This window comes from Typopeltis vanoorti, chromosome 21, assembly GCF_054136105.1.
Source record: "Typopeltis vanoorti isolate ZY-2024b chromosome 21, IOZ_Tvanoo_1.0, whole genome shotgun sequence".
Classification (NCBI taxonomy): Eukaryota; Metazoa; Arthropoda; class Arachnida; order Uropygi; family Thelyphonidae; genus Typopeltis; species Typopeltis vanoorti.
Genome location: NC_143569.1, coordinates 54,215,861 through 54,232,917, shown reverse-complemented (window position 1 = coordinate 54,232,917; position 17,057 = coordinate 54,215,861). Strand labels below are relative to the sequence as shown.

The following is a 17,057-nucleotide window of genomic DNA, read 5'->3' as shown; positions in this document are numbered from 1 at the left end:
ACATTTCAAAAGAAGATGTCGTATATATTTTGTAGGAAGAATTGCAAATGAAAAAGCTTTGCTCAAGATAGGCGCCGTGCTTCCTCACAGCAGATTGAAAACTCACTCGCATGAAAGTCTCTGAACAGTGCTTGGAGCGTTTTAACAGAATAAAACTGATTTTTTGAGTCGATTTATTACTGTGGTATTTATTACGACTCTGTGTGTAGATTTATTACGATTTATCACCATTAAACACCAGAATCCAAACAGCAGTCAAAACAGTGAACAGAAGCCGGTTGTTCAGCGTCAAAGAAGACAATGTCGGTTCCATCAGCAGAGAAGGTCATGGCATCGGTGTTTTGGGATACTAAAGGCATTTTTTTATTTATCATATTGAAAAGGGTAAAACAATAACTGGGAAATATTATCCCGATCTTTTAACCACACTAGACGAAAACATTCTCGAGAAAAGACTCGGTGTGCAGAAGTAAAAAAACATCTTTCATCAAGACAATGCACCTGCCCACAAAGTCGGTTTGGCAGTGGGATAATTAAGGGATCTGCACTGTGAATTGTTGGAACATCCACCCTATTCCGCATATTTGGCTCCCTCTGACTTCTATCTCTTCCCAAAACTAAAACTCTTCCTCGTTGTTCAGCATCTTTCTTTGAATCAAGAGGTGATTGCAGCTGTGTTTTGGGGTATGTTGCAGATCTTACTGAGAACCACTACAGGGACAGGATAATGGCGCTGGATCATCCGAGGAATAAATGTATTAGTTTGAAGGGAGATTATGTTGAAAAATAAAAATAAAATTGAAATAATAAATTCGTTTTTATATTGTTAGGCCTAGAACTTTTCAGATCACCTTCGTATACAGTCGTTAATTCAATTCTGATATAAACGTTTATAAATTCTCTAGAATCTTGTGATTATTATAGTTCGTATCAAGGTATATTAATATGCTTTAGTCAAAAAATTCCACACCAGATGCTGCAGATGGAATATTTTTTCTTGCTTTCATACAAAATGACAGAGATCTATGTCGTGTGGAAAAATATTTGCAGGTACGCGCTGATAATTTGCTAGTAGGAGCTGTTTATTGTTGCAATGCTAACCATCTTCACAGAAGAATAACTCTCCACTACAGGGAGACCAGCTAACTGACCATTTGATTATAAAACACCTGAAAAAGATTCCTGTGGCCTAAACAAGATGTTAACCCTGGTGTTTTCAACCAAAAGGCCAGTATACATCAACTGAGCTACGAAGGCTAGAAGGATGATGGAAAAAAAAAACTGTGCTTCTGAAAGCAAATTTTATACATTACACAACATTCACGTATTGCCTATGTTAAGCAGGAATATCTTGAATATATTACGGTTTCTCGGAAAACTCTTTTGGAATTTCTCCATCGAATCATCTATCTTTGTACTTTAAATGGTTTAATATAAAATATGTTCGTAAGAAAAGGTTTTAACGATAAAATCTCAGTTTTAGTATTTCCCTCGTAATTTTTCTATATTCAGAAAAGATTCAGATCTGTCAGTTACTCTTTATATTATATACATACAGGGTGTTCGGGATAAATTTGACATATTTATAATTAATTATATTTTTCCGTAAGTTACATGTATTAACACACACTTCTCTTCATTTAAAAGTTTGGACCCTTCTTCATTCATATACAAGATGTCAGAAAGGATGGATAGCTGGAACCCACCTGAATCATGGAAGAGAATAACTTGTATCATGATGATTCGTGCCCGCCATCAAAATAAGGATATTACGACTGCTGCCCAATGCTCCCTGAATACAGTAAAAACAATCAGACATGAACTAGAGACTTGCAATGGTGACTACGAGGATGTAGCAAGAAGAAAGATCCCTAGCAGACGATCTGATTGCGTTCGTACAGCAGAATTCCTCGCAAATCTGCATGAACCCTGGCATTGGAATTCGGGCTTTGTTCGTGGAGTTGCTAACTGTAGTCAAGCCCTGGATAACAAGGGTAGCCAATGGTAGGCCGTATGTATGGCAGCAGGATTCGGCCCCTTGCCACACCTCTGGGAAAAGTCAAAAATGGTTGTCTGAAAATTTCTACGACTTCACCAGTCCAAATGTTTGGCCTCCAAACTCCCCAGACCTTAACCCCATGGATTATTTTGTATGGGGCGCAGTTGAAAAAGACACCAATCGCACTTCCAGTAATACAAAAGCCCAGTTAATGGATAAAATTAAAACAGTTTTTGCGGCCCTTCCCAGGGAGACTGTAGCATCAGCTTGTTCGAGGTTCCGAAGCAGAATTGAAGCTGTGATCGATGCTAATGGTGGTTATTTTGAGTAAATCTTGTTGATAGTATTGTAATTAACTCTGCCTGTAATGTTTTTTTGTCAATTCATTAAATTTAATAGATACAAAGAAGATTTTCTTTTTCCTTACGAAACTGTCAAATTTATCCCGAACACCCTGTATATATATTTTAAAAAAGGAAAGAAAATAAAATAAACATTCGAAATTCCAACAAAAGAAACCGTCCCCAGTAAAATTCATATGAATTAACTTTTGATATAATTTTTTCTAGAATATTTCGGATTGATCACGAGATCATTTTGAATCCTAAAAATAGGTGTTTTATTTTATTATTTTTATTTTTTTAAATAAGAATAAATGCAATTTATTATTCTTGAAAATTTATTCTTAATTGAATATAAACAGTTGTCATATACGAATTTCATAATTAAATTGGAAATGAAATAAATTCCATCCGACTTTAATCTTCATTAAAATTTATGGAAAATTTAGATCATCTTTCGAAGAAACACGTCAAAAAAATCGTTTCCAAGAGCCATGATCTTAAGCAAGTTTTCTGAACATGCAAATTTTTCGTATTGCTACCTAACATGAAGATATTTTGATATCATGGATTGCAGATAATTGATAGCCAAAGCATCAAAACAGAATACTGTTGAACTAACGTTCGTTGCCTCCAAACGTCTTTCAACTCTCATTAATGGCAGTCACTTGATCCGATAAATACAATATTTACTAAACAAGCTTAAATTGCCAGTGAGTTCTCAGAAAACCTAAAATTTCGGATCTCGAGTGTAAAATAAGTAAAATAGAAAAAGAATAAACATTAACCTAAAGCGGTTACCAGAATGTCACTTTATATTCGAAAAATTATAAATCGTTTTATTCCAGAATTCTTTCCAATACGAAGTGCATCAATACAGAAGACCTTATTTTGGATCCGCATCACTTTTAGATTCAAACGTATATAGCACAAAATCTTTGATCGAAAGTCATGCGAAAGACCCACCAAGTTGTCGAAACTTAGGAGGTGTGCAGGCAATCATATCTGCTAAAAAGGTAAGAAACGAAAAAACTTTTTTTTTCTTAAAAAAACACAATTAACTTAAAAATTAATGCACTTTATATCTCAAGGACAACAGTTTCTTACGACGTATAAAAGACTCGAACATTAAAAATATTTAACATAAATAACTGATTTACACAGCCTTCATGTGAACTCAAACCAACACAGTTGTGTTACTCTCTATCAATGTGAGTTCTAAGGCTGATTTTGTGAGATATGTGTAAAACTCTAGAGTTATTTTTTCTCTAGCAAATAAAAAAAACCCTAAATGACTGTTTATTTATGAAAACGATTGAAAACATGTCGGCAAAACACGTTCCTGTATATCTTCTAAGGTTAGTTTATTATCGATGTAATACTGATTGCTTAATACAGAATAATTGCATTATCAATGGGAAATCTTTTAATATTCCACAAAAAATTCAACTACTGCTATGCCTGAAAATGAGTTACACCAATGCATTCTCCCTATGTTGACATATCGCCGTGAAATACATACAGAAATATAAAGGAAACGCAAAAATCTAAGAAGAGTGAAATTTAATATACACTGCTTTGAAAGAAGTCAACGGACACTATAGCGTGAATCAAAAACAGCCATTGCGCTCACCTTAACAAGATGAAGGACCGAACTCATTTCTCTGAGATGACTATAGCAATCTTATGGGGCATACATTGTGCCTGAAGGCATGTAATGGAGACTGTTGTGAGGCAGATGTCTCTTCACCTGCTCCAGTCATCCCATAGATGTCCAATAGGGTTGAGATCAAGATTCTGTGGAGGCCAGTCAACTGTTGGAACGTTCGTGTTCACAAACCACGCAATTATAGAAGCAGACTTATGACACGGTGTATTAATTCGCTGAAAGCAAAAATGGTAATTTTTGCAGAAATGCTGCAAAGTTGGAAACATTGCATTGTCCAGAATATTCAAATATCTCTCGCAGTTTAATGTTGTGTCACCACAAACAGAGGTCCGTGGATAAATTAGGATAAACAGGATCATACCATCACACCACCGCCATCTCAGAATTTCATAGTTGAATTTCTCTAGGCATCCGCTATACTTATTCCCGTCCATCTTCTCTTTAGGGGGGTGTAGCACGATTCGTCGCTTCATAACACAGCCTTCCGAGCTAAATCTTGCCAAGCGCAAGATTTAGTGGCTAACACCGAGAACATAAGTTTCTTTTTTCAATCGTATATCTTAGTTAAATCTATATTGAAATGGATGTAAATATGAATCAAAGTGTTTCTGAAGAAAATCGCCTTTGCATTCCATCATTTAAAAAGGCATATTTCCAGACATGACATGAAGATGAAAACAAGTTCTGTATAGGCATCTAGAAACATCATGATAATAGTTGATACCGGTCAAGGAAATGATTCCAAATATGTCTGCTATAAGTTTTTGATTCCTCTACCAACAAAACTATGACGTACCCCCCTACTACCGCCACGAAATTCACCTTTCGTTCTGAGTTTTCTTGATATGCAACTGATGTTTGGTATTTTTGAAAAAGTGTAGATAAACATTTATTAGGTTCCCTGAGAAAGAATTCTTAAAAGAGATATCAGGAAGTTCTACTTGCTACTGGATTAAATATTTCCAACACAACAGTATTCTAAACTATGATGATATTTTTTGGAATTTATATTAATATTTTTAAGGAATTTTTGTTACGTATTATCCTCGGAAGAATTTTGGGAACAGAAAATCACTTCTCGAGATAGTTAAGGAGAAACTGAGGAATTTTAATTTATATTATTTATCTATTTTTATTTTTAGGGGATATTAACAAGTTTTGGAGGATACTAAGTTATAGTATCTAATATGATATCTACCGCTCAGATATGTGAAAACACTATTAAATATCTAAAAAAAATCCGCTAGCACTTTTTTTTATTCCCTATAGAGATGCATGAAAATGAGGTATTAGAGTGTTGTATAAATTGAATATGAATTCGGCAATTGGGATTAACGGTATATCAGCACGTATTCTAAAGAAATGGTCAGCCGAAAACTGGCTAGGCCCTTGACATATTTGCATAATTTGAGTGGGATAAGGAACGATCTCACAGGAATAGCAAGAATGTATGATAATTCCATTGCGTATGGGCGGTGCAAAGAATTGTATAACTATTGACCTATCAGCATTTCTGGAGTAAATTTAAAGTTTTTTAGAGGAGTTAGTAAGAACATACAAATGCAGAAATAGGTGGAGAAACACGATATACTTTGCAAGAAACACCATGGGATTTACTAAGAGAAGCATGTCTGAGCAATTTTCTACTATTTTATAATAATGTTACGGCTGAGTTGAATAAAGGGAATGGATATGCTATGATACTATTGGACTTTGTTAAGGCTTTGATGGAATACCACATGAAAAATTGTTGCATAAGCTAGAGAATATGGGATTGAAATATCGAACTGTTGGCTTGGAAAAGTGGGTGGCTGAAGGACTGTCATCAGAAAGTGATATATGAGAATGTGCATCTGCCAGATTTAAGTTGAGCAGTGATGTGTTCCAAGGAAGGGTAGTTGGACCCTTTTGGTTTAATCAATATATTATTCATTCGGGAAAGAGTCTTCCCCGTGCCAGAGATCGACCGCTACGGGTATCGGTCGAAGAAAGGGTTAGAAAAAGTGCTGTTCGGCAACTAGATTAGAACTAAGAATGGCTTTTTCTGAACGTTCATACGGTTCAAACATCAAGTTTTAACTAAGCATCAAAAATTAAACAGCATAATGAGTAGAAAACATCGCAGTTCCCATTATATATACTTACGAAGGATTGTAAACCTAGAGTACATTCGTATCGGAATGTACTCTAGGAATGGTTAAAGAATTTCTATTGTTCTATTATTTTTTAATTTTTTAATTTTTTTTACAAAGTCTCTATTCTCCAATAAGTATGGGATGGTCTCATACTGGAAAAATAAATGTTCTCCCACCTAAAGACAATCATAAATATCTATATCCGCAGTGGGATATTATCCGATCTTCAACCATTTGTCTGATGATTCGAATCCCGCTTTTGGCTTATTCATTTCATACTTGAATATCATCGGCAGACAAGCGCACTGCTTATTGAAGGCTTAAAATGGCTTAAAAGTGTCTTTTTTTTGGTCTCTACAGCAGGGTTTCCAGATTATGTAAAAAATATACTAAATTTAAAAATATTTAAAATTCAACTACAGTTGAATTTTAGCTTTTAACGTTGAATTAGATCTGCTAATTTTCAGAATAAAAGCACACTGAATGAAAATGACAATGATTTTAGAATTTTTTTTTTTTTATAACTAGTGAGTAGAATTTATTTTAATAAATTTGATAAAATTGTTTTCAAATTTGAACAACAGATAGAAACGCAATCGTCAGTCTCATAAAATGAACTTCTTCAAGTGGATTAATACCACATCATTCCAAATCTTAAGTTACGCTCATTTCTGATCACAGAAAACCTCCCTCCTTGCAAGCTAAAATAAACAACCATTTTTAATATTGACCTTCAGAAACGAAATGTTAAGTATAAAAGTATATTAATACATTTATCTTATTACAATAATATCTTAAAAATATAGAAATTGCATTTAAATAATGATGCTATAAATGAAAATAATGATCGCATGTCATGTTAAAATAGAATGAATAACTGCAGTTTTAGATGTATGCTTAATAAAATAAATATTTTCAATTCGTTACTGAAACCGACCAGAGATAGCAGCTCATTCATGACATCGAGGGTAGCAAACAACCAAAGAATGCTTTGCCTTGATATATCATACCTGATGCATATTTCCCACGTGACTTTTGTAGGTGTAAAATACTCCACTACGCTTAAATTGTGGGCTCCCTATACTGTTGGTGAATCGTATTTTCTGCAAATATTTTTTCATCTTGGCCAACCAGTAATCATTATAAGGAATACTATATTTTTTTGTTTAGAGAATATAATAAATCTTATACCGAAAATCATGTTAATATAACATTCTTTTGAATTTCAAGAATCCATTTTTTAACATGGTTGAAGACAAAAAGGGAAATTTGATTATCAGGGGAGGATTAGCAGGACACTTTTTCAAAACGATGGCGTAGACACTCAATTTCAAGTAAGTGCAAAATAGAAACTTTAAAAAATACGAAATCTTGAGTAGAGTATTCAGAAATACCTAGTCTTCTCTGTATAGGTATTTAAGAATTCTACGACTACTCTTAAGAACAACTGAATAAAGCAGTTAGTCTGTTAAAAGTATTTAATATATAGTACACTTATTAAGTGAGAGTATTTAAGTTATTTAAGCTTCTTCAGTGTACTGTATATATTTGTGACATAATCAAGTTTTTTAAGTTTCTCAAATGTGTAGAAAAACTTGCATCTTTTTATTATTCCTCTGTTTAATAAGGCTTGTACTGAAGAAATCTCCAGACAACGAATATGGTCGGAGGTTTAACGGAAGCTATACTGGTATCTTAGGAATGGTCTACAAACAGGTCAGAGTTTATTACAGTTATTTAAATTAAATTCACTAACGAATTTCATAATCACATATGGACAGAGCCTCCTTATCCTGTGGGTTAAATGGACTATAGCTCAGGGGTGCCGATCCATATATGTATTAAATAATATATTATTAATTATATGTCTTATTTAATTATTGCTCAATCCAATATGATTAATGCGCGAAAGTTTTTACCCCAGGCAGCTCAAACTTGTTAAGGCGCCAGGGCGTATGGGATTTTTAATCAGTATGAATTAGACATGTCAAGATAACAATTTGTTTTAATTCAGTTGTTAACTTATTCAACATATTACCTTGATTACCTTGATGGACCCGTGGTTTCAGTCAGGATTTCTCCATGACTACAGGTCGTAAAGAGTCCAGCTATTCCTGTCTTGGGCCTTTCTTCTCCATTTTCTTCCAACTTTCTTAATCATTGGGTCTTTCCACCTTAAGGCTAGTATTCCAGGTTTTCTTTTGGTATCTCTCGGATGCCAGTTTGTAATTCTGACTGTCCATCTGTTGTGTCTCATTCTGGCGAGATGTCCTGCCCATCTTAGTTTGCTGTTGTAGATTGTTTTTATTATATCTGTGAGTCCAGACTTCTTCCTGATTTCTGTATGTCTTACGTGGTCTATTTTGTTTATATTGCTTATTCTTCTTTCTATTGCACGTTGAGTTGTTATTAAGCTTTGTTCTTCTTTTAAAGTTGTGTTCCATGTTTCACTGCCATAAGTTAATGCTGGTAAGATGTGACTATTGAAATGATGGGCTCTTGTGTCTATATCTAATGTTTTGTTCGGTAATTGTTGATTTTATTTTGTTGAAGGCTATCCAAGCAGCTCTTTTTCTCCTTGCTATTTCATTTGAGATATCATTATTCATTTTTATAGACTGGCCGAGGTCGATGTATTCTTCAACTTTCTCGATGGTGTGAGATTCTAGAGTGATTGTGTGATCTTTACAGTATTTGTTTTTTATCCATCTTGTTTTGTCAGGGTGCATTTCCAATCCAATTTTTTGACAGTTTTCGTTTATGTTATTTAGCATTGATTCTAAGAGTTTGGGTGAGTGAGATATTAATACCACATCATCGGCGAATAATAGGATATTTAATATTTCACCATAAATGTTTATTCCATCTTTCATGTCAATTTTTCGGATGATGCTGTCCAGAGTAGATGTGAAGAGATTAGGTGATAAGACATCAACCTGACGTACTCCTCTACTTAAGTTAATTTTAATCGAGTGATTGAAAAGGGTGATATTTGTTGTGCCTTCTTTGCAGATATCTTTTATGAGTTTGATGTACGTTTTTTCTACGCCTTGTTGTATTAAAGCTTGGAATACTGCGTTATGCTCAACAGTGTCAAATACCTTTTTAAAATCTATAAAAAGAAGACAAAGTGGGATCTGGTATTCTGTACATCTTTCTGTTAGCTGAGTAATAGTTTGAATGTGATCTATTGTTGAAAAGCCTTTTTTGAAACCAGCCTGTTCTTTGCAGCTATTTTCATTGATGGAGGTCTGTATTCGGTTTAGCATGATTCTGGGGAATAATTATTATGTGTGTGCTAATAGACAGATAGGTCTGTAGTGACTGATGTCTTCTTTATTACCTTTTTTATGCAGAATTATGGTCTTTGATATTTTCGATTCAATTGGTACTTTCCTTAATTGTATATAATGGGTAAACCTTTCTGCTAAAGCTTTAAAGAGTATTTGTCCACCCATTTTTATTTCATCAGATTTTATACCGCAATTCCTGGTGATCGGTAATTTTTCATATGGTGGATGGCCATTTTTATTTCTTCAGGTAGGACAGATGATATTTCCAGATTTTCCAAATTTTCATCCGGTACTGGAGCTCTGATCACTTGTTTAGATGAGTAAAGGTTCTCATAAAATAATTTTACTATTTTTTCCATTTCACCTGTGTTTGTGTGTCTGTTTCCTTGATTGTCTATGAAGCTGACGGTAGTAGTTGCTTTAGATTTATTTCTTTTTCTACTTTTTTTAGGCTACTGCAGAGCCTAGCTGCTTCTGCCAGGTTTGTTGTTCTATATATGTTATAGACGTCTTTGATATTCTGCCTCAGTTGTTTACAAATAATTTTATATTCTAGACGATTTTTTCCTGTATTTTTCAGTATTCTTCTTTTCTTCAATAGTACTATTGTTATTGCTGATAAGCGTTCACTGGTCTTAGGAGGAAGTTCATACGAGATTCTTTCTTTGCAGTTCATTAATTTATTGTTAAAGTTTGTTAAATCTTCTTCGATGTCATTTTTTAATTTCCAGTTAGTTTCTTCCACCTTTTTTCTAAATTCTTCTGGATTTATCTGTTTTGAGCGTTTTTTTTATGGTTGGACTGTGCTCGTATGCGTTCTTCATTTTTTTTTTTATGTATTTTGACCATTGGCTCTTATTGGACGGTGGTCTGAATGAATGTCGCAGTAAGTTTTCCCAATAACCTCGACATTTTTTATTATTTTTATGCAATCTGTTAAGATGAAATTAATTTCATTTATTGTCTCTCCATTTGGAGATTGCCAAGTCCATCTTTTTCCAGTTCTCTTTTTAAAGAAACTACTCATAATGTACAGCCTTTCTGCTTCTACAAATTCCGCCAGGAGTTCACCTCGTTCATTTCTTTCCTCTTTCCCCCACGGTCCAATGTATTTTTCTTCAATAAATCCTGTACCAATCTTTGCGTTGAAATCTCCACACACTATTGTGTAAGTTGTTTTTTTCAGTAATGCTTCTCGAAGGTGTTCATAGAAATTTTCTATTTCTTCTTTGTCAGCTGTTCAGGTGGGTGCTTAGGCTACTATTATTTTTATTGTTATGGATTCTCCAATTTTTAATATAAGTGTTCCTAGTCGTTCAGAATGGATTGTACAAGAAATAATATTTTAGTTGGCTTTTCATTTATGATGAAGCCAACTCCTCCAGCCCCTGTAGTGTTATCTGAGGCTCCCAAGAAAATTTGGTGCCATTGTTCCATTTTATTGTTGATTCAGAGCTTCTTCGGGTTTTACAGTTAGCGAGGACATCAAACTTTGCATTTCGCAGTTCTTGAAGCAGAAAATCAATATGGGAGTCAGAAGACAGGTTAAATATAATGTATATTCAATATATAACTTCAAAAATTTATTTATTGATTTACCTGGCATATTTATTATTAGTTTGTTTATAATTTATCATTTATTTATTCAATTATTAATATTTATTTAATACTTTATAACACTTATTACCGTTTATCATTATTAATAACGGCGAATACTTCAGCCGGAATTTGTATTTGAATGGAGACCTACACATTCAAAGGACATGATGATAATGGAAATTTGTAAAAACAATGGAACCTAACACATAACACCACACGTTTGGTAGCAGTACTCTAGAATAGTATTGAAAAATCTGTATCTAAAATCTTTTATGCTACTGTCAGTCAAATGTTTCTTTAAGCCTTAAGTTGATGGCATTACGGATAGATGGCACTGAAATGAATATTTGTATTCTTTAAAGAAATTATATTTGGAAATTAATGAAGCTAAACTAAGTATAGGAGTTCTGAATAACTCCATTAAAATTTAGGCTACACTTCATTTTAGATGAATGTTTGAATATAATTCACAATACATTTTGAATTATACACAATATAATCCAATTTATACAATCTAAATTAGAATAATTAATTATGTCAGGTAATATAATTTAATAAAATATAATTGACAAGTCTATTAAAGTGTTAAATTGAACTTTTTAATAGAAATTTGGACTGAAATGAACAGTTTAGTATTTGATATGCAAGAACCTACCGTTGTCATTGGAACAGTGTGACTCGTAGTTGCATGGCAACAATCCAATCAGATTAAATACACGAAACTAATTATACAATGACAAAATAATTGTTAATACTTTAAAATAATAATAACTATTCTCCTATCTGAGAAATAATTATGAGTATAATTATTTCTTGTGTGATATTTTTCATATACAGTAATGATTAATATTCCTTGCACGATATTTTATTTCTTAATTTGTTCCCGATGTTAAATGGAATTGATGTATTACCAAAACTTCGCTTGGGAAAATAGTAAACTTTTTCCTTATATTTTTAGATAGCAGATATTTCGGCCTCTCCGTTAACTAACAATTTTCAGCGGAATTTAGCTGCAGATTTCATTCACCCGTATTACAGTTTAAAAATGGTATTCGTTACTAGAGCACCAAAAGCTGAGCTGAAACCAGAGGTGTTGGGTTATCCCTTTACTTCTAATGTAAGTTTTTTTTAAATGTATTATTAATGTATATTCTTAGATTTTAGAAATATTATTTCTGAATGTATAACCGCATGTCTCTAAAGACATGTTCCATTGGATAAAAAATTAAATAGAATAAAATAAAATACTGTAGTCAAATTAAACGTCATGTTATTTTTAAGTTAAATATAATTAAATATTACTTGAATTAAGATTTCAGTGACGTCCTTTTCTTTGGTTTCTTATATTAATTATTAGAATTTTGTTATATCCCATTTCAAATTAAAATCGAGTTATCAGATCAGTAATAATCATATATAGCTATTACTCAATAAGCTGATTTAGTAATTTGATTAAAAAAACCATACTAGATATTTAACTAAAATTCTTGATACTAACTGGTAAATGATTTCTATAAGTTTCGATAGCATTAGTGATCATTGTTTCGGATATCTTCGATAAATCAATTAAAATCGATTTATTTTTGCCAGCTTTGTAAGACAAATGCAAAATGGTACTCAACAATTAGTAATTAAATGTAAACTTATATATGATATCGACGTTTAAGTAAACTGTGGGTGTATTCCTAATCATATATCGTATACTTATGTATAAGTATGACTCGGTTTACGTAGGGCAAATTGAAGCAAAAATATAACTGGAACTTATTTAAGTTAAGGGATATTACATCCCATATTGTTTCATAGCCGAATAGGAAACTCAAAGAGTTTCATGTCGAATATAGTAAATATATAAAGTTCGGCGAGTCCAAGCGGAAGCAAATACCTGGATAGTGTTACAATTGACCCTTTAGGGAGTGCAACACTGAGGCAACTCATGGTAATGGTGGAGCAAGCTCCGATCACTATTCTTGATATTTCCCCATAATGTGAAACCTAGCTCCTAGGAGCTGTATTACTGTTCTACATTATGAGTGAGAGAAGGTCACTACCCAGACCGGTTTCAACCTTTCTTGAGGTCTCATCAGTGAGTAGGTAGACCTAGAAATACCAAGTTTGTAGTAAACAGAACTGGGGTTCACATTATGGGGAAATATCAAGAATAGTGATCGGACCTTGCTCCACCCTTACCATGAGTTGCCTGAGTGTTGCACTCCCTAAAGGGTCAATTGTAACACTATCCAGGTATTTGCTTACACTTGGACTCGCCGAACTTTATATGTTTACTGTATTCGGCATGAAACTCTTTGAGTTTCCTATTCGGCTATGAAACGATATGGGATGTAATATCCCTTAACTTAAATAAGTTTATGTCACCGAATTGAAGCCTTTGGCTCTTCATATAATTTATAACTGGAATATATGTCAATACGTTAGGTTCCATTCTGACATTTCATTAATCGACACAAAATGCTTAAAATGTTTTATTTAATGAACTTTACGTAGTCAAAGGTTGCAGTAGGACACCAATCATACATAACCTTTAAGCGTCCTGCTGTGTAGACACCAGTGCATGTTTGTCAGTTCACTTGCCGTTAAGGTTCTTAGTCGGTGGTTAATTTAATTCGCTTTTTCTCGTCATATTTTATATCGTGGTTTTGTTTAATTATTGAAATTTAGGCCGTAGTTTAATCATTTAGTATTGTAGTTTGTTTATAATGTCGTAACCGTCTCTCTTTGTGTGTGTGCGTGCGTGCGTGCGTGTGTGTGTGTTATTAAAAGCCAAAAGCGAATATTTTTTTTAAAGAAAACCTTAGTTAAAATTGGCATTTTCTCCCCTCAGTTGTGGCTCCTATTTGGAATATCAGCAATCTTCATTTCTTGCTGCATATATGCTATTGCGTGGGCATCATTCCAAATTCATCGTGGTCCGCGGATCAACACATGGGAAGCCATGTGGATCGTAATAGCAAGCATGCTTAACCAGGGTAAGAATAACAAAATGATGTGCATATTATCATACTTATGTTTAACTGACAACAAAGTTATAGTGAGAAAACAGCACTAAAGGTGATCAACGTATTTTACAGGTAGGAATGATAAAATTCTCCAGTACAGAGCTTACAAAATATTCTTTATATTCTGGTTGTTGTCGCAGTTTGTGATTATATCAGTTTATTGCAATTTTCTACTGTCCTTCATGACGGTTGACGTACGCGATCGACCTATAGAAACCATTCAAGAATTAGCAAAAGCTGTAAAGAAAGGGAATATCCTATGCGGAACAGTGAAGAAGACGGCAACACACACCTATTTTGAGGTGAGTTTGTGCGTTCTTTAAATAAAAATTTAATAATAATACTATGTTTTGTTAGATGAATATGATGAGTATAGGACGGATATTATTATTACCACTGTGTATTTCATTTAAATGATCTAAATGTATAAGAAATAAGAATTTTTTGAAAAGGTTTATTATCATCTTCACATATACAGATTATTTACAAATATGCTATCACTACAAAAATATCACTATAAATATTCAGTACTAAATGATATGTGAATATCTTATTTAAATGTGGATAAATAATAATTCTAACAATGTATTTTAATTTTTTCCCATATACTTACAATGATTCATTTAATGTGTTAAGAGACAGATATTTTTCATATTAACAATATTGGTTGTAGAATAATTTTATATCAATATACACATAATTCTTTTCTGCATTTTGTAATTTATATTTCAATCTGCAGTTCAGTTTAATTTACAAATTATATTTACAGTTTCTTTTTTGCTATCAGTAGGGGCTGAATGGATTCATTCACTTTTTAGCATTGCTATTTTTTTTTCGTCTCCTAATGAAACAAATGTCATAAACAGTTGACACAACACTAATGAAGGTTGGCGTTTTCGACAATAAAATATACAACAGGTGGCTACTAGTTTCTTCTATTTTTGAAAAGTTCGGTTTCTTTTTGGACAGGGGGGGGTGTATGTCTAAGAATCGTTTCAGGCTATTGCAGTTTGTAAGGTTCCTGTATTCAAAAGGTAGTTTATTTAGCACATCTGGGATGTAGAAGTTTCGCGTGGCCTTTCGGTAGTGATTATTGTATTTATGTGTGATATAATTAGTTGTCCGAGGTCTTGTTATACGTTTGTATTTCTCGTTGTCCTGTGGTTGGCATCGAAATAATGTTTTAACATAGTGTTCTTACATTGCAATGTATATAAAGTCGATATTGTTTGTTTGTTCCCAAAAGATCAGTTTTATCATTTTGTGCTGTAATGACATTAATCTATTTAATTTGTAGGGTGCACAGAAAGCATACGTTGTTATAGAGTATCTTAGTATATTTTAGCATAGTGCTTTGTATATGAGTGTTTTTAGTCGTGTGGGAACTATGTCTTTTAGTCTGTAGAGTTTTCCAGTTATTATTCGGAGTTTGTTTTGTACAGGGTGGCCATAAAATAACTTTCCCTCTTTGGAGACATGTGTAGCTAAAACCAATAAACGGAATGAACCCAAATTTTATATTGAGACTTTTGAAGGCATAGGGAGATGATTTCCGCGAAGAAAAAAAAATAATACCAAAAGTCGCCGATAGAGTAAATTTTGGCCCTGGCGGAGCCGAAAGTAGTCAAATATTTGCAGTAAACGCAGGTAAAAAGGATTATGCAAATTTTAGTGTGCGTACGTGACAGCAGATCCACCAACTCCACTTAAAAAGGGATTGGGAACATTCAGGCAGTAATTCGAATGACTGTCTCAGTTCTTTCCTACGACATAGCCGCCTCGATCCCCCAGATATTCCTGTATGTGACTTTTGGCTTTCGAGGTATTTGAAATCCGTTGTGTATGTTGGTGGCGTTTCCAACTTGCATGTCTTGAAAGAGAACATAAAACGAGCTGTTATGAACATCAAATTCGACTCCTTACGCTCAGTTGTAGAGCGTGTCGCCCACCAGATGCATTTTGTTGTACACAAGAAAGGTCAGCACATTGAAAATAGTGTGCGTGGTCCAGGAGACCCTAATTCTGATGAATAAAACATTATTTCCTGTGATTCAATCACTACATTAATTTCCGTGTCTCTCTCAAGTTGTTCTTTTAGTTTAATTATTATTCTTGTTATTATCTTTGTAACTCGCCACATATCCAGCTGAAATGAGTGACGCGGCTGTTACTTACACCGTTGAAATGTTATTATTCGATTTTATCTGACTTTAATGTAATCATCCGCTTGTTTACGGCTCTGCCAGCGTCAAAATTTCCCCGATCGGCTACTTTTGGTACTAAATCTTTTTTTTTCGCGGAAATCATTTCCCCATACCTTAAAAAGTCTCAATATCTAAATATAAAATTTGGTCTCATTACGTTTATTGGTTTTAGCTACAGATGCCTCCAAAGAGGGAAAGTTATTTTATGGCCACCCAGTAGATGGTTTACGTGGCTATTCCAGATCATATCTGCATCGAAGTAAATTCCGAGGTATCGTATTGTATTAACCTGAGTGACGGTAGCGGTTTAACTGTTCTGTGTGTTTTTGATGTTGGAGATTGGATGTTGGATGGTTAAATATATATATATATATATATATATATATATACAGTATATTATTAACTGGTCGAGTCAGTAGATTTCTGAATATAATTAATTTTGTCTTATCTGAGTTTAGCTCTATGAACTAGTCAAAGATAAAATTTCTTTCGTGCTGCATATTTGTTTGGGCTATGTTTGCATTATTATGGGTGGATATAAAAGCTATATCATTTGCGTATTGGAAGATCTTGCCTTTGAGAGGTAGATGGTCAATATCGTGCATATAAATGTTGAAGAGAGTTGGGGAGAGAACACCTTCCTGTGGTACTCCTCAGGTTACTGGTAGCTCTCTACTTGGGTTTGACCCGATACGTGTGATATGCTTTCTATTTTGAAAGTAGTTTGTAAACCACCTGTGCAGAGGCCTATCTATTCCACCGTGTCTCAGCTTTTCTAATAAGGTTTGATGTGTGAGTGT

At 33.6% G+C, this 17,057-nt stretch overlaps 1 protein-coding gene across 1 annotated transcript in view; it reads left to right on the top strand.

Annotated features, from left to right (window-relative positions):
• The first annotated feature begins 14,084 nt into the window (after positions 1-14,084).
• LOC150094857 (glutamate receptor ionotropic, delta-1-like) overlaps positions 14,085-17,057 on the top strand; it is a 65,473-nt gene continuing 62,500 nt past the window's right edge. Inside the window, exon 1 of the mRNA XM_090411681.1 lies at positions 14,085-14,355. Coding sequence (XP_090267807.1) covers positions 14,236-14,355 — 120 coding nt within the window. The 5' untranslated portion in view covers positions 14,085-14,235. The remainder of the gene's footprint in view (positions 14,356-17,057) is intronic.